Source organism: Hyla sarda, chromosome 4 (genome assembly GCF_029499605.1).
Source record: "Hyla sarda isolate aHylSar1 chromosome 4, aHylSar1.hap1, whole genome shotgun sequence".
Lineage (NCBI taxonomy): Eukaryota > Metazoa > Chordata > Amphibia > Anura > Hylidae > Hyla > Hyla sarda.
The window spans coordinates 286,306,791-286,325,995 of NC_079192.1; the positions used below are offsets into that span (position 1 = coordinate 286,306,791).

At 42.9% G+C, this 19,205-nt stretch overlaps 1 protein-coding gene across 2 annotated transcripts in view; it reads right to left on the minus strand.

Moving 5' to 3' along the window:
- ACSS3 (acyl-CoA synthetase short chain family member 3) overlaps positions 1–19,205 on the minus strand; it is a 112,588-nt gene that overhangs the window by 51,664 nt on the left and 41,719 nt on the right. For both annotated transcript variants that reach the window (XM_056574444.1, XM_056574443.1), the window contains exons 3-5: positions 7,386–7,530; positions 1,237–1,425; positions 898–1,032 (exon numbers count right to left, since the gene is read on the minus strand). In XM_056574444.1, coding sequence (XP_056430419.1) covers positions 898–1,032; positions 1,237–1,425; positions 7,386–7,530 — 469 coding nt within the window. The remainder of the gene's footprint in view (positions 1–897; positions 1,033–1,236; positions 1,426–7,385; positions 7,531–19,205) is intronic.

Sequence of the window (19,205 nt, forward strand, 5' to 3'; positions counted from 1 at the left end):
GTCCCACACATTAGGTGCAATATAGTCCCCCACATAAAGCTGGCAGTATGTTCCCCACATTAGGCCGGCAGTATGTTCCCCCACATTAGGTGCAATATAGTCCCCCACATTAGGCTGGCAGTATGTTCCCCCACATTAGGTGCAATATAGTCCCCACATTAGGCTGGCAGTATGTTCCCCCACATTAGGCTGGCAGTATAGTCCCCCACATTACGTTGGCAGTATCGTTCCCCCCCCACATTAGGTGCAGTATGTTCCCCCACAGACATACAGCCTCCAGCTATACAGTATGGCTGGAGGCTGTATGCCTGTGTACTGCGCCCCACTTCAGTGTTCCGATCTCCGCTCCTCGGGTCCGGCCATAGCAGGACCGGAGAATCGGTGGTCGAAACACCGAAGCTAATGCGCCACGGGTTAACACTTACCAACTGCCAGCACGCGTCCTTCTTGCTTCTTCTCCACGCTCCGTTGCCATCGGTGCACGCATGGGACATGAAGTCCCTGCGTGCGCTAGTTCCCGGCGATCCCCACGTTTTTAAAGTAAACGTGGGGCCGCAGGGACTTAACAGAGGCATCTTTTGGAACACAGGGATGTCCCGAGGCAGAAAACACCCGGCGTGCCTCCCCGCCGAACCCTGGAGACTGTCTCACCGAACCCCTGGAGTTCGATCGAACCCAGGTTAAGATCCACTGCTTTAGAACCAATTACCAGGTTTCCATAGAGTTCTGGTCTCAACATACAATGATTTTAACATACAGTGATCCTCCCAGAACCAATTAATATTGTAACTTGGGGGGACCACTGTACATCAGTCCTCTTTTTTCCCTTTCCTATTGACTAAGAAGGAAAAAAGCAACATAATATTTTAGGGAGATTTATGATAGTAATTGACTTACCATGTTCGATCGGCTGTAGACCAATATCTTTTCAGGCTTGTGCTGCACCATATCTAATGCTTTTTCTACAAGTGGAGTGTATTCAACTCTCCTGCCAGGCTCAATGCCAAATGATGCAGTTACTATCAGTTTTGGCTGTGGACAGATATGTTAACATTAACTAAAGTAACGTAATGTAAATATTGTAATATATATATATATATATTATATATATATATATATATACACACACACATATACATATATATACATATATATACACACACACACACACACACACACACACTCACACACAGTCATCATTTTGTTGGGATCTATTACTTAGAGCCTATCACTTACCTTTGCATGATCAATGCGCACGGATAACTCTTTGGGTGCAAATCCTCCAAATATCAGACTATGAATAGCACCAATTCTTGCACATGCCAACATTGTATACATTGCCTGAGGTATCATTGGCATATATATGACAACTCTGTCTCCAGTTTTGACACCATGTTTTGTCAGAACACCTGCTAGCCGGGACACCTTTAACCAAAAACAAAAAAACAAAATAAAAAATATGTATTTGGGTTATTCATCAGCTGGCATGCTTTTTACAATGAGCTCTAAATATAAAGCACTAATGACTAAAAGAATAGAATTAAAGGGGTATTCCGGGCAAAAATATTTTATCCCCTATCCAAAGAATAGGGGATAAGATGTCTGATCGCGGGGGGCCCGCTGCTAAGACCCCCTGCGATCTTCCTGCAGCACCCACATTCTATGCGGGGACTGCGTCTCTAGTTTTGGAAACCTCCGAGTTTGACTGGGGATGTGATGTCACGCCATGACCCCTCCATTCATGTCTATGGGAGGGGGCGAGATGGCTGTCACGCCCCCTCCCATAGACATGAATGGAGGGGGCGTGGCGTGGCGTGACATCACGTCCCCAGTCCCGGAAACATGGAGGTTTCCAAAACTGTAGATTCAGCACCCGCATAGAATACGGGTGCTGCAGGGAGATCGCGGGGGGGGGGGGGGGGGGGGGGGGGGTCTAAGCATTGGGATAAAATATTTTTGTCTGGAATACCCCTTTAATTGATGGTTGGCTATGGTGGTCACCTTTATGTTGATTTTGTACATAGCTATCCATTCAGCTGAACTGGAAGGCAAGTCTAAGTACATATGGCCTTTTTCTGACTATCTTTTAGCTGTGACGTTTGTAAGCATTGCATGCATTACATGTATGAATTGTTTATATTTCTATGTATTTCGATTAAATTGATTTAAATTTAGTCAACACTAGCTTTTTATCATATTTTACGATATATTTGGGTAAAACCTTGTAATCATTTTTATTGGTGTTATATGTGTAGCATATATATTTTATTCTTAAGCAACGCTACATTTATAGTGTAGCATTGAGAGATTTTATATATTACCAAAGTACAGACTAGTGTAAAAAACAAATAAAACTAAACAAAATAAATCAAAACACATCATATTCAATACCATAAATGATTATCTCATCAGACAGTCCCCTTTTTAAAAACACCCACAAGATGTTGAAAGTATTGTAGCGGCTTAAGTGGGTATAACTGCAATTGAGTAGCATGTTCAGCATAGCTGAGAGGCACTATCCTTGTGCCTCTCTGCAAATCATCTCAGGAGGTATCGTATTTATTAAGTGCCAGATACCTTTGGACCGTGTCCACACTGGAGATGGCAATAGAAGCATGTGAAGCAACAGTATGAGCATCTCATCTATGTTCTTTATTGTATATAGCATCATAAGCATATGCTTTAGGAAGTTTTGCTGAAACATTATAATCATATGCATTTAATAATCTTGGATCCTGCACATAGTTTTACTAATATTACATAGCACAGAATTATTTACCATAATTAATCCAACTAGGATTTAACCCCTTAAATGGGCACTGTCAGATACAAAAACCTTTTATATGCAGTACAGCTGTACAATGAAGACTCCTCTGTGCTCTCTCCTGTCTGATAGTACTCCTCTGTGCTATCTCCTGTCTGATCGGACTCCTCTGTGCTCTCTCCTGTCTGATCGGACTCCTCTGCGCTCTCTCCTGTCTGATCGGACTCCTATGTGCTCTCTCCTGTCTGATAGTACTCCTCTGTGCTCTCTCCTGTCTGATAGTACTCCTCTGTGCTCTTTCCTGTCTGATAGGACGCCTCTGTGCCCTCTCCTGTCTGATTGATAGGACTCCTCTGTGCTCTCTCCTGTCTGATAGGACTCCTCTGTGCTCTCTCCTGTCTGATAGTACTCCTCTGTGCTCTCTCCTGTCTGATAGTACTCCTCTGTGCTCTTTCCTGTCTGATAGGACGCCTCTGTGCTCTCTGCTGTCTGATCGGACTCCTCTGTGCTCTCTCCTGTCTGATAGGACTCCTCTGTGCTCTCTCCTGTCTGATAGTACTCCTCTGTAGTGTTGGGTACAAATATTCGCATTTTGAATTTTTATTGTGAATATCGCAAATTCGCGAATATTGCGAATATGTACGCTATATATTCGAAATTACAAATATTCCTTTTTTCTGCATATGTGCCTATTCGCATATGTGCATATTCGCATATGTGAATATTGGCATATGCGTATATTCGCATATGTGAATATTCACATATTCCTTCTTTTCACTTGTGGGTCAATAAGAATGATGCAAATACACTTGTCAGAGGTTAACAACAACATCCCTAGCAACCAATAGTAAATTTGCCCACTCCCTCATGGTCTTCTTCCTCGAATACGCAAATAGGCGAATATTCACATATGCGAATGTGACAAATACGTGAAATTTGCGAATATAGGACAAATATTCATCTATATATTTGTGAAATATCGCGAATTCGAATATGGCCAATGCCGCTCATCACTACTCCTCTGTACTCTCTCCTGTCTGATATCACTCCTCTGTGCTCTCTCCAGTCTGATAGGACTCCTCTGTACTCTCTCCAGTCTGATAGCACTCCTCTGTGCTCTCTCCTGTCTGATAGTACTCCTCTGTGCTCTCTTCTGTCTGATAATACTCCTCTGTGCTCTATCCTGTCTGATAGGACTCCTCTGTGCTCTCTCCTGTCTGATAGGACTCCTCTGTGCTCTCTCCTGTCTGATAGGACTCCTCTGTGCTCTCTCCTGTCTGATAGCACTCCTCTGTGCTCTCTCCTGTCTGATAGCACTCCTCTGTGCTCTCTCCTGTCTGATAGCACTCCTTTTTCTCTCTCCTGTCTAAATGGACTCCTCTGTGCTCTCTCCTGTCTGATAGCACTCCTCTGTGCTATCTCCTGTCCTATCAGCAGAGGTATATTAGAAAGGTTAATGTTCTGCTAAGATGTTCAACATACAAAACGTTTTTGAATCTGACAGTGCCTATTTAAGAGCGCGGGGTGTAAATGTATGCCCTGGGTGGGGGATTTCCGGCATTAACCCTTTAGACATTGTGATGAAAGGTACTATTCCAGTAGCTCAGGGTTGTTGATTGGTACCACAACGGTAAAATTGCAGGGTCTCAATCAGATCAAGAGAGCCCTCTTTCCTTCATCTTTCCTGTCTGATCAGCACTCCAACACTGCAGGTTGCCTTAGCAGCCTGGAGGAATGGAGCACCAATAACACTGAATCAATCAATACTGTATTCTATAGCACCACATTGTTCAATGTATGCAGTCAAAAGATAGCATGCAATAGTCACCTGGGGGCTAAAAATAGTGGATAAAATGTGCATAAGCCCCTTCCCAAAAATTTTAAATTACCCCTACCCCTTTCCCATTTTCAAATCAAATAATGTAAACAAAAACCTAAGTGGTATCACTGCTTGCATAAACTATTAAAATATAGTTAAATAAACCGCTCAGTTAATGGCATATACATAAAAAAAAAATCTAGAATTGTAATACAAACCTTGTTTGTAATTGTATGGACCTACAGAATAAAGATTACATGCAATTTTTACTGATAAAGTGAAATTTGTAGAAACAGAAGCCCTCAAAAGTTCCAATTGGCAGTTTCTGTTTTTTTTTTTTTTATGTAGACAATTTTTTTTTTTCTTTCACCATAAATTTTATGGTAAATTGAGTGATTTCATCACTGGAAAATTGAAAGTGTTATGGCAATTAGAAGGCGATGAGGAAAAAAGGGAATGTGCAAAAATTAAAAATCTCTGTGCCCATAAAGGGTTAATACTGTACACAGAAAGCATTGTCATAGAGCATAACAGACACATCACTACAACTACGAAAAGGGTTTCTGGATCATAAACAAACACACTCAGTGATATCCTGACATTCATATTCGGTCTTCTGCAGACTAATGGACAAGCTGTCACCTCAAGTAGAAGGAATACTGCAGTGTTCTTGTACATGGTGTTAAGAAATGTGCTGAAGGACATGATATAATTGGTGCAAGAGGATTCAGCCTAGCTTAGTGGAAGTATAGCTTGACATTGTATGCTTTTCACGTTTGCCGACAAGCACAGGCAATATGAAAAAGATAAGATTTTTAACAATTTTTCAATCCAACTCTATATTTTAAGGGTGTATTCACACAGACAGTATCCTGGTCATATCTGATACCCAGGATTTGAAGCAGCAGATTTTAATGTGAACTTAATGACTGAACACAGCATCAAATCTGCAGCTGCAAATCCTGAACATCAAATATGCACAGTACACTGTACGTGTGAATACAACCTTAGGGCAGGGTCACATGGAGCACATACACAGCTTATTTCAGGCTGCAAATGTGCTGATGGCAGTCACAAGAGAATGCCCCATGCTGCGGCTGGGTAGCTCTGTGTGTCCGCTCGCTCGTTTCCACCAATACGAGTGGACACACAGAGCTACCCAACAGCAGGGAGCTCGCTCTTGTGACTGCTTTCGGCCCATCCGCAGTGTGAAATACCATGTGAAAGTGCTCCGGGGTTTCCTGCCATAATAAAAACATATTACCTATCAACAGAATAGGGGAAAGGTGTATGATCAGTGGGGGTCCCATTGCTAGACCCCACACATTTGCGAAAATGGTGGTCCCATGTCCACTTGTATGAATGGAGCAGTAATCGAACACACATACAGCCTTATTATTCAAAGTATATGAGCCAGCCAAAGTTAGCCAGGTGCAACAGAATTTAAATGGAGTAGCAGCACACATGCTCAACCGCTACTTCATTCACCTAGGGAAACACCACATCCACTTTCAAGTGATCAATGAGGGGTCCCTGTGGTTGGACCTCTACCGATCAGACACTAATCCACTCTTCTGCGGGTTATATTACTTTAGGGACATATTAGCCTTTGAAATGTGTGTAATATAAAAGGGATTGTCCAGCAAAAGAAACAACCTGTGTATAGTGTCAAAAAGTATAATAAAGCAACTTACTAATATAATGTTATTAGCCATAGAGCACAGCTAAGCGGTCTGGTTTGTAGTTGTGACATCACGTCACATTCAGGTCTCCGTGACTGCATTCAGCACCCATTCTGTCTGCTCAGGACAAGACCAGTGATGTGAGAGGACCAGTGAGAGGAATTCATATTACTACTAATTGGATTTTAAAGTAGATGGAAGCCTTTCTCAGTTACAATAATTTCCTTCAGAACAGGCTTGCTGCTGTCTTATCTGAGAAAAGCTTCCTGGTGCATTAAAATCCAATGGACAGTAATATGAGCTTACCTTTTCATATCTCTGATCTTGTGCTGAGCAGACAAGAGGGAAGAGAGCTGTGTTTTAAAGGGGTACTCCGGGGGAAAACATTTTTGTTTAAATCAACTGTGCCAGAAAGTTAAAGAGATTTGTAAATTACTTCTTTTAAAAAATCTTTACCCTTACAGTAGTTTTTAGCAGCTATATGCTACGGAGGAAATTCTTTTCTTTTTTAATTTCTTTTTTGTCTTGTTCACAGTGCTCTCTGCTGACACCTGATGCCCATATCAGGATCCGTCCAGAGCAGGAGAAAATCCCCTTAGCAAACCTATGCTACTCTGGACAGTTCCTGACACGGACAGTGGTGTCAGCAGAGAGCACTTTAATCAGACAAAAAAGAACAACTCAACTTCAGCAATAGAGCAGCTGTTAAGTGTCAGCAGAGAGCACTGTGGTCAAGGCAAAAAAGAAATTCAAAAAGCAAAGAATTTCCTCTTTAGCATACAGCTGCTAATAAGTACTGGAAGGATAAAGATTGTTTTAATAGAAGTAATTTACAAATCTGTTTTACTTTCTGGCACCAGTTAATTTAAATAAAAAATAAAAAAAGTTTTCAACCGGAGTACCTCTTTAAGAGTGTGTGACAGGACCATAGCTACAAACCAGACAGCTCAGCTGATAATGAAAGATCTGTGCAGTATGTCTCATAACATTCCATAGTAAGCTACTTTATTATACTATACACAGGTAATTTCTTTTGCTGGACAACCCATTTAAGCCACGCTATTAATAATGACTACGGTATTACATTTTAAACATAGCCTCTTATTCCTATATACTTAACCTGTTCAAAGATCTCTTGGTAAGTGACAGCTTGCTTGGTGCCTGTAACAGGACTGTCATGGATAACTGCAACTTGATTTCCTCTTCCATTTTCGATATGACGGTCAAGAGCATTGTAACAGACATTAAGTTCTCCACCAATAAACCTACAACAGAAAAGATTTACATGGTATTTTGTCTACAAGTTAATATAACGTGTGCATTTAACAGAACTGCATCCATCTGTGGTGTCCTGGTATAGGACCTGGTCCTGTCCCTTTGTCTAAAGTCCCCTCAGCCAGAGTCCCTTCTTGTCAATAAGGCTCTTCTGTAGGACTAACCTCTAGCCGCCTCTTATAAATGGTATTTAATGTATCTATATATATATATATATTTAAAAGGTTGTATAGGAATCCCTCTGTATAGGACCTTAGAGGTCATGTGCCTTTAATTAAATTGTACTATGGTTTAAAGGACCTTTGGGTCATGTGATACCCAGAGTTCACTGGGTCAGGACTGACAGGTTTTGCTGACCAATAAGCTTTGTCCCACCCCCTTAATATATAAGGGTCTGCAGCCACTAAATTCACTCTCTTAGTTCCAGATTATCAGAGAAGCACATCTCAGCACAATACCAAATGAAGCTAGGCCTCAAGCCTAAAGTCCAGCAGCCACAAAACCGTGAGTTACTCAAAGCTCAAGCTACTAAATTCTGTGTGACTACTACAAATCCAATTCTTCTAAAAATAGTAGCACAGTGGCTAGCACCAAAGCTCATTGATCCTGGAGTCCCAGCAAACCTGTGAGGAACCTGTACCACAGTTCTCTCTCTCAAAGACTGTCATGTTCCATGCCGTTGCATAAAGTATGCAGTAAAGTTACTTCAAGTTTACTTCATAAAATCTGCTGTGGACATTCTGTAATTTCTCCCTTTTCGTTTGTGGGACGGTTGGTGGTAGGATTATTATATTGAGGAAACCTCACCCTGGCGTCACGACAATTGAGGGTCAATACCAACATACCCTACACTATCACCGCAACACCCAAGACCACCACACATTCAAAAGACCTGTGGTTTTCAATCAGGGTGCCCACAGCTGTTGCATTAGTTGCAGATTGATCCCTTTCCTACCAAGCGATCGCTCCACCCACTGAAGCAGACAGGCTCCCTGTCATCAGCTGACTAGTGAGTCCGGCCTTGGCCGCATTGCAACCTGGGAAAAAACTGAGGCAACATTAATTTTGTAAGCTGTTAAAAATAAATATTGGGGTGAAAATCACAGAAGAATTGTGAGAAAACCATCACACACAGGTACAGACACTATACTATGAACTACACTAACTTTACAGCCCCTGTAGCAGAGTCAAATAAAAAATAAAAAAATCTTGGAATACCCCTTTAAGGAAGCAATGAATATAGAAAAATAAAAAGCAGAATTAAACTCAGGGGAATGGGGGTTATAACATAACCCTAGTATACCCTATATGTAGGCACTACGGACAACGCCTGCTTACACAAGGAACTGTAGGGGTGCTCGCCCTGCACCGGCTTACCCCTTTGTAGAAGATCTATTCTAGATGACCCACCACATTTTAACTCTGTGGGCAGAAAATATAAATTTAAACATAAAGGAATTATGTGGAAGATTTATCAAGCTGTTCCCGTCATTTTTTGGGCTGTAAAAAGGCGCAATTTTGCAAATTTTTTTTTTTTTGGCGCCTTTTTGAGCTAGATTATTTTGGGAAAAACTGGCTGTGGTTGCAGGGCTGTTCAGTTGCCCATGCAGTGTACAGTATTTATTAACTGCACCTTTGTTAAAAAGGCGCAACATTTTGAGCAAACGTTAAAAAAAACCTGCAAGTGTAGACCATGACCAACTTAGCACAACTACATTTGCACAATACTTATTAAAGGGGTACTCCAGTGGGAAACTTTTTTTTTTTAATCAACTGGTGCCAGAAAGTTAAACAAATTTGTAAATTACTTCTATAAAAAAAATCTTAATCCTTCCAGTACTTATTAGTTGCTGAATACTACAGGGAAAATTATTTTCTTTTTGGAACACAGTGCTTTCTGCTGACATCATGTCCACAGTGCTCTCTGCTGACACCTCTGTCCATTTTAAGAACTGTCCAGAGTAGGAAAAAATCCCCATAGCAAACATATGCTGCTTTGGACAGTTCCTAAAATGGACAGAGATGTCAGCAGAGACCACTGTGGACATGATGTCAGCAGAAAGCACTGTGTTCCAAAAAGAAAATACTTTTCCCTGTAGTATTCAGCAACTAATAAGTACTGGAAGGATTAAGATTTTTTAATAGAAGTAATTTACAAATCTAGTAGTACCAAAGACTTTTGATAAATTTGGTGCACAACGGCAAAAATTAAAAATAAAAACACACAAAAAAGTACTTTGCACAGCAAAACAATGATAAATCTCCCCCTATATGCTTAGTAGTATGAGGCTGATGGGGCAGATAGTGTAGACTGATCTACACTGATCTCATTCCATGGTGTGTTACTGTCCTCAAGGTGAAAATCCACTTTGACTCCCTCTGGAGCATTAGTTTATCCCAATCACCAGCCCTCAGTAATGGCTGGACTAAGTGGATCCTTATTTGGTAGTCAGTAGGTCACCCCCCATTAGTCCCATTCTCATGTCTAGCCACCGGTTTGTAACGTAGATGGGTGATCCCCAGGTGTTCTCCCATATGTCTTCAGAACTTGTATTTGGTTTTTCAAATAAACTCAAGCCTAAACTTACAGGTCACCTTTTAACCTTGTAAATTATGCCTTTGGAGCAACAGCAACAATCAAAAGTCTTCCATGTGACGTTGTTATGGAACACCTTACTAGTTGAAAGTGTTTACAAGCTACACAGCCAATATAATGATAGCATCCCCTAACTTTTCTATCCAACCAAGTGCCTGGTGCCTCCGGTCTTACAAAGTGGCTCCGGACTAGCCTATCCAATAGGCTCTGGCCCCTTTTATATATTTTGGTAACTGATGGCTCTAGGACACATGATTCTAAATGTGTGTTTTTTTTTGTGGCTATATATATTTTATGGTACAACCAATGAAAGTTCATTTTTAAAATCTGTGTGCCCCCCCCCCCCCCCTTATATTTAGTAAAGGTTAACTAAGGAGAAATTCTAGTACTAGTGCCCTTCTATACCAAAGGGTTGCCAGGATAAGAAAATTACCTGGTCTAAATCTTCATGAAAAAAATAAAATAAAAAATCAGCAAAAAAATAAATAAAAATCAACAGTTTAGTGAAATATGAAAGCTTGGCCTAGTTAACACTTTCTTTTCCATTTCAAGGTGGCTCACACTAGAACATTCTGGATAAGAATGATATGATTCACATGTTTACGAGCCTTGCTGCTGAGGGAAAATAAAGTAAGAATTATTATCGATTATGCATTTGTTAGGAATGTATTAAATGTTGCTAGAAATTCGTGATGGAAGAGATAAAAGTAAAAAGTTCTGTATCCTCCTGAGGGAGCTCGATGTGTAGCGGAAAAACAGCTTTGCCTCTTGATTAAAGACTTTGCTAATGCAAATCTTTCCCAAGAGGCCAACATCCCAGTAGACTGAAGTTTTATAAAAATGACTACAATTAGAGCCCGCAGAAAATGCCAGTCAGAATTATGATGGGAAAAGTGTATTCTATATATATCTATCTGGTTATTTGGGTATGTTTATGTACACCTGCCTAGACTCTGGATCCTAATATGTATTAATCTCGTAGGGAAGCAATGCTTACATTGACATATTTGTCATTTAGATTACACTGTGGTAAAATATGTTCTGGTTGGGACAATTACAAAGTACAGCTCAAGCAATATGGTCAATGTAATAATGTTTGCAGTTCTCCAGAAGCTATCATTAACAGTATTTATGTGGTCATATTGCTGCCAACTAAAGTACTAGGACAATAATGGCGGATGTTCAGGGCTTCTGTGCAACATTATGGGAGACACTACTCAGAGTGAGCTGCTTCAGGGTCTATTAAAAACATCAAGTAGGCTCGTTCACACGCCCGTCTGCCCCCATTAATAAATGCCCGTTATCAATCCGTTTGATAATTTTCCAAACGGGTTGAAAACGGCTGTAAAATAATCCTATTTATGGCAATGGGATTTTTTTTTTCAATACTTTATCACACATTTGCTTTCTGTTCATTTTTTTTTTCTAAGGGGAAAAAGACGGTGCATGCAGTTTTTTTTCTCCTGTCAAAAATAATGGGATAGAAACGGGTATTATAAATTTAGCATTGAAGTCTATGGCAAACGGATGAGCCTTTGATGTCATCCGTTTGTACCCAGTTTATAATATCCGTTATGACTTCTGAGCTTGCAGACTCCTGCAGTGTTGTGGGACTACTACTACTCCCATCATGTAACAGACTTGTTTCCATGATGGGAGCAGTAGTTCCCCCAGCTGCAGGAGTGGCTGGGGAGACTACATTAGTGTTTGTACTACTACCCCCATCATGGAACAGAGTATGTTCCATGTTGGGGGTAGTAGTACAGGGGGTAAGGGACTGATTGCACCCGATGCGATCAGAAGTTATTAAACAGGGGAGCGGGCGGCATGCTCCACTCCTCTGTAATGTATAAAGTGTTTTTTTTCTTCTTAAATAGTAAAGGGATACAGGAAAGGAAAAATAAAAGGGGGGGAGAAGGTAATAAAAAAAGACAAACCGAACATTCCATGGATAGACTTAGTTCTGAATATATGCTACGAACGGAATGTGCAAAACAGAAATGTAAATAACAGTAATCATTATCATAAATCCGTCAAGGGCACATGGAATCGTACTGAAAAGAGCGAGTATCACAAACTTAGTAAAATAAAGACCTCAATAAAAATGAGTATGATATCCTCTATTTCCTTATAATAATATTTAGGACTATACAAAGGAGTTGGAGTAAATGATGAGATAGGAGCAGGGGTATACAGTGTTTTTAATTTCATTTTTAAATTCCCCCGTTGGGAGCCCTGAATGGTCGATACTGAGGAACCATTCAGGGCTCCCGGCGAGGTTTTTAAAAATGAACTGTGATGTACCAGTACGGGATGATGTGGCGCAGTACTGTCCTCCTGCCTTGTCAGGCAGAGTCCCTGCATGTCCCCAGGTCTCCCCTGAAGCATACCCCCATTATGTCTATAGGGTTGCCTCATTTAATGTACTGTTGCTTTAATGTTTGTACCACATGATTGTTACCCAGAGGGCTTCAGTGACCAGGTAACCCCCCAAGTGATCTATGGTCACCTTGCATAGCCCCCCTATATAACCAGGGGAGGGGCTGCAATCTCTCTCTTAGCTCATTGCTACTTCTGCTGTATGCTGAGGTCCAGTGCAGTCGTCTCAGTGTCTGTGTCCAGAGCATTGGAGGCCTAAAGTCCTGCAGCCACATGTCGATCATCAGTAAGTCAAGTCATCTTATTGTCAGTCACCATCTTTGTCAAGTCAAGTCCACCTGTAGTCACTGTGTCCTGCACTAAAGTCAGTGCAACTACTGCAAGTCCCAGCAAGGTCCCCCGGTGTCACTCGTCACCTCCCTGGGATATTTGGCTGTACTGCAAAGACTATATCACTTGTCTTGCCTCAGTAAAGCTGCAGTTATCCTTAATCTGGCGTTGGTGTCTTCATTGCCCCTGCCTAATCCAGTATCAGCGGTATTACCTTCGGGTGGTTACGGCTAAACCACGCCCTGGTATCCCGACAAGAAGGGGTTAATACCATCTGCCCCTTGGGCCATAACATCTGCCCTGCATCTACCCTGCACCTCACACCTCGACACCACAGAACAATGAGAGAGTGTGCATATCTATATTAAAGGCGCTGTGGGGGGCAAGATATATAGCGCTGCAGGGGGGCAGACATATAGTGCTATATATCTAGCCCCCCCCTGTGCATTTATAATATGCCCCCCACAGCGCATTTATTATAATATTAACCCCCCATTGTCGCATTTTTAACTATATATCCCCGCAGTACATTCACATGTATAGAAGTGCTGTGGGGGCCAGATAATACTATATGTCTGGCCCCCCCAGCGCATCTATATACATATGCCCCCGCAAAGCTATATGTGAAAAGTATTCTATCAGCAGCATCAGGCCAGCCAGCTGCTTGCCTGATGCGCTGCTGATAGAATACTATTCATGTATAGCTAACTCGAGATTGAGGGCACTGTGGCAAAAATAACCGACACCAATTCCACCGCTGTATGTCAGCCAATACTGTAGAGACTGGTATTCTGTCACTGTGGCAGCGCAGAGTCCTAGTGCCCTTGAGTCCAGAGGTGCTGGGAACCAAGAAAGCCAAAGTCACTCAACAGTACTCAAATATAGAAAAACTGGTACCCGCACTCACTGCAAAGTAACAGCAGAACGACTCATCTGGCATCTCAGGTGGACCCGGCTTCAGGCTGGTAGCAGAGCGCTCAGACTAGAGGAGACTGCCAGAAAAGTTTTGCGCAGGTCGCGCTTCTTCCGGCCTCGTATCAAATATACAAGGCCAGAAGAAGCACGACCTGCGCGAAACTTTGCTTGCAGTCGCCTCCAGTCTGAGCGCTCTGCTACCAGCCTGAACCCGGGTCCACCTGAGATGCCAGATAAGTCGGTCTGCTGTTACTTCGCGGTGAGTGCGGGTACCAGTTTTTCTATATTTGAGTACTATTCATATATAGCACTGCGGTGCCTTATTATAATAAATGCGCTGCAGGGGGCACAATATAAATGTGCTGCGGGGGGCATTTTTATAAATGCGTTGAGGGGGGCATATTATAAATGCGCTGGGGGGATAGACATAAAGCGCTATATATCTTGCCCCCCACAGTGCTTTAAATATAGATATGCACACTTACATTGTTTATTTTAAAAACCCCGCCGGGAGCCCTGAATGGCTTCTCAGTATCAGCCATTCAGGCAGTGGTGTAGCAACTGGGGTGCGGGCTGCACCAGGTGGCACCAGCCTGATTGGGTGACACCCTGCCACTCAGCACCAAACCTTCCCCCCCGGTCCTCAGCAGCGCCGCCGCCCGCTACTAGTGTCTCCCATCACTACACCACCCCCCCTCCCCGGACTTAGCTGCGCTACCCGTCCCCATCGCAACTTAGTATTGTACAGGAGCAGGAAACATGAATCCCTGCTCCTGTACTTTATTGCTGCTTCTCCACTATCCCAGCTCAGTGCTTCTATTCAGGAGGCCGTGTGCAATGAGATGACGTCACCACCCACAGCCTGCATTAGAAGCCATGCACTGCAGTAGACAGAAGCCCGGAAGGAGGAGACACGGCGGCTTCAGCAATTACACTGAGCGCACAGGACTGCAGGCAAGAGGCCACAATATCAGGGCAGAAAGAGAGGCAGGGGGAAAGGCAAAAGGGAGCTATGTGAAAAGTTAATTGATCTAAACAGAAGAGGGATAGGAAAAGCTGTGGGGAAAGTAAAGGGATGTAATGGGGGGAGCGGGGTGGATAGAGGTCGGAGAAGTCTGTAGTGGAAAATAACTTATCCCCGCTGGTACCCCCCGCAATTTCCTGTACGGGGCCCTGGCAGTCTGCAGGAAGGGAGCGTTCCGTCCCCTCCATATATCTCTGTAGGATACGCCACCATGTCATGCTGGGGTTGGAACGGCCCCCTAGGATCTATAACTTATCCCCTAGCCTTCGGATAAGGGATAAGTTATTTTCCACCACAGAACTCTTTTAACCCCTTCCAGCTATAGGACATATGCATACATCCCAGAACCCGGCATGTCCGTGCGCTGGGACAGATGCATACGTCCTGCTGATCTCCTTCTCTGCTGCGTGCAGCTCAGGAGATCGACGGCGGGACCCGGCTGTCAATCACAGCTGGCGTCCCGCCGCAGCTGTCGGGGCCGCGAAAGCACTGGTCCCGGCAGCATTAACCCCATAAATGCCATAATCAATCCTGATCACAGAATCAATGGTGCTGACAGGGGGAGGGTACAAATCATATACATACTAGGTATTGCCACGTCCGTAATGACGTGTGCAATAAAGGTATAATGTAAATTATCCCGCACGGTGAATGCCGTAAAAAGAAAAAAAAAAGTGCTAAATTCACCAATTTTAGTACAAATAGAGGAATAAAAAAAGATCAAAAAGTACAACTTGTCCCGCAAAAAATAAGCCCTCACTCAATGGCGTTGGATGAAAAATAAAAAAGTTACAGCTGGAAAATGATAAACAAAAAAGGGGAAAAAATTATTTTGCTCAGAAAAGAACAAAAGAAGATGAAAAGCTATATAAAATGGGTATTGCCATAATTGCACAGACCCACAGAATATATATAACATCACTTTTATCGCACAGTGAATAAAAAAAAACGCCAGAAATTTTCCAGTTTTTCACAATATTACGTAGTTTTTCACAAAAAATGCAGCATGCATCAGCAAAAATACACCACCTTATATAAAGTACCAAAGCAGAAGAAGAGGAAGCCTGCACATATGAGACTAAGCGTGAAGCACAGCACGAGGCAACACAAACAATGACTCACAGGGACCTGCAGCGTAGGTGTACAGCCGGCACAAAGCACATAAATGCAACGAAGAAGACAGACAAGTAGGCGGCACTCACCAAGCAGGGTAAATTTATTGCAGTCTCTCAGACAGGATACAGGTCTCAGGCGGGGGAGTAGCAGTGGAGGACGGGGGCTTGACCAGAACAAGTTGTTTTGTGCGACTCGCAGTTCCGGCTAGAGGAAGTGCGCGAGTCGCACGAAACAACTTGTTCCGGTCAAGCCCTGTCCTCCACCGCTACTCCCCCACCAGAGACCTGTATCCTGTCTGAGAGAATGCAATAAATTTACCCTGCTTGGTGAGTGCCGCCTACTTGTCTTTCTTCTTCGTTGGATTTATATAAAGTACAATATGTCCCCAAAAAACTATTTCAGAATCACACTGCTCAGAAAAAGTGTTCTAAAATTATTACCATTTAGAGGATCAGGAGGAGAAGTCCATACATATGGGAGCAGGGGGAGTCTCTGGTCGGTGGGGGACTGGATATTTATAGGGCTTACAGGAAATGAGCCGAAGGACAGGGTAAGGTTCTTTAGGGGAGGGTTAGGGAGGAAATGACAAACAGGGCAGCAGAGCTCCTCTAATTTGTCATTATGAAGTTCTTTGAGGCCTTCTTCTGCACCTTGCAGCACCACCTAGGTGACATCTTAGTCGTCTGTCATCTGTGGTGACCTACGGTGTATGGCAGGACCACAGGGTGTAGCGGTGTAGGTGGAGGGTCAAGATGGTATTAACGCCCGAGGCAAGGTGTTGTTAACCTCTAGTGTTCGTGATGCCAAAGTCTGTCCGGGCATGCTGGGAGTTGTAGTTTCACATTAGCTGGAGGCCCCCTGGTTTTTAGTATACAGTATTAGTTTTTATATGCTCTGGTCGGCCCCCGCCTGCAGTCACACACGGGAGCCGGCCCGGGCACATAAAAAGAAGTATTCCTAATCCTATCCCGGACATCCCTGTGTCCCGGAAAATCTTTTCGGGACATAAGGATGTCCGCCGGTCACTCACCATTCCCCGGCGTCCTCCTGCGATCCTCCTTCGGTCCTTCGCTTCTCCGCCTCTATGGTCGTAGGGGAATCTAATCTAATGAGCGGAGCGCTGCATTTTACCAGAAGACCGGGAGAAGTCATTTTCGGTTTCGGTATCGGCCGGAGATTCTTTTTTATTTCGGTTTCGTTTCGGTTCTGAAATTTCCATTTCGGTGCACCTCTACTCGTAACTCTCGCTCACAAAACACACAGGGCTTTCCAGCGGCAGCGCGTCACAGTCACTATGTTATGTAATGTTAGTGGTCATGGCTTAGTGGAATTATTTGTTTACTTTAGTGTTGTTATTGGTGATACTGGTTTGTGTATAGTGTTATTAAGTCAATGCAGTAGTTATATATAGTTCTGGTGTGGAAGCATTAATTTAGGTTTCTATATCCCAATCCTTGAGAAAATCCTGCATGCACCCGTGGTAAGTGGCGATGTATACACTGTATGCATCGCCATTTACTTTTATCAGGTATGGCACACAATACTTTGCCTTGCCCCAAATGCAGAACATGACTGACCGAGGAAGACCCTGGGTGCACCTGATACTGGTAAGCTACTGCCAGGTAGACAGGAGGTTCTGGGGGGGCTCTAGGCTTTGAGGGGGGGGGGCATTGGGGGGATTCTGCTGGGCTAAACGATGATCAGGGGGTGCTATTACCAGGGGTGGGGGGATGGTGGGGGATGTTGCTGGCAGGAGATGGTGCTGCCGATGGATGATGGGGGTGCTACTGTCGGGGGGGGGGGGGACTGTTTTAGCAGTCTATTCCTGGGCCTGACAGGCTATCCTTTAAGCCTTGTTCACAGATCTATTAAACAAATAAATGATGAGTTTAAATTCTTGACTGCCAATTTTAAATTTTTCAAACAAAATAAATACTTTATGTGTATGAGTTTAATAACTATGCGTTTGTGTATGTTAGAGAATATGGTCTATTTACTGTATATAGTAACATAGCAACATAGTTTGTAAGGCTGAAAAAAGACAAGAGTCCATTGAGTTTAACCTAAAACCCTACTGTGTAGATCCAGAGGAAGGGGAAAACCCCCATGAGGCTGATGCCAATTGCCCCAAGACAGAGTCTGGGGATACATCTAAGGCAATATATTGCAGATATACATTGCAATACTGGTAAAAAGGTATGACAACGTATAATACAGCACACCCCTATTTGACCTATTCACTTTACCGGAAAGAGCATAGTTTACCAGTGACTATGGTTGATTCCTTTTATAAATATATACTATGACTTTTCAGGGCAGAAAAGCATGGTCTGAGGTGCTTTTGTGTCCTGTAAAATAAAAGTACAGAAAATGGATTGACCATAGCCACTATTAAACTATACTCTATCCATTAAAGTGCTGTGCCCCATTCATCCTATGGGGCAATAGATGGGATGTTGGATGCATAAAATTCCATCAATGACAGTGCCTGATCGCAGGACATATATAAACCCAGCCTTAGATTGAAATGTTTACCCAAACAAATATATACAATAAATATAAAGGCAATACGCTGTAACATACACACATACAGTTACCAAACATACAGTACATATACACTCACTGACCACATTATTAGGTAAACCTATTCATTTGCTTGTTAACACAAATAGCTAATCAGCCAATCACAAGGTGACCGCATCTGAGCTGGTTTCTTGAACATGGCAATAAGTTCATTGTACTCCAATGGCCTTCAAAGTCACTAGATCTTAACGGGGTATTCCAGGAATGTTTTTATTTGACTGTGCTACAGGGGGTGTAAAGTTAGTGTAGTTCATAATAGTGTCTGTACCTGTGTGATGGTGGTCTCACAATTCTTCTGTGATTATCGCCCCAATATTTATTTTTAACAGCATACAAAATTACTCAGGTCTCGGGATTTCCCAGGTTGCAGTGCGTCGAGACCTGACATCACTAGTCAGGTGATCAGAGGGAGCCTGCCCTTCAATTTTGCAACAACTGTAGGCCCCCAGGTTAGAAAGCACTGTGTTTCAATGGGTGGGGTGGCTGATGTGTGGGAGGAAGGAAAGTGATCTCAAATGTTCAAGCATGTAACTGTGGGACATGTGTAGTTTAGAGAACAAAATCAAACAGGAAATACCCAGTTCTGGAAGGTAAGTACTAAAATCACCTTATGGTGGATAAACCCTTTAATCCAATGGAGCACATTTGGGATGTGGTAAAACGGAGATTCACATCATGGATGTGCAAACAAATCTGCAGCAATAGTGTGATGTCATCATGTC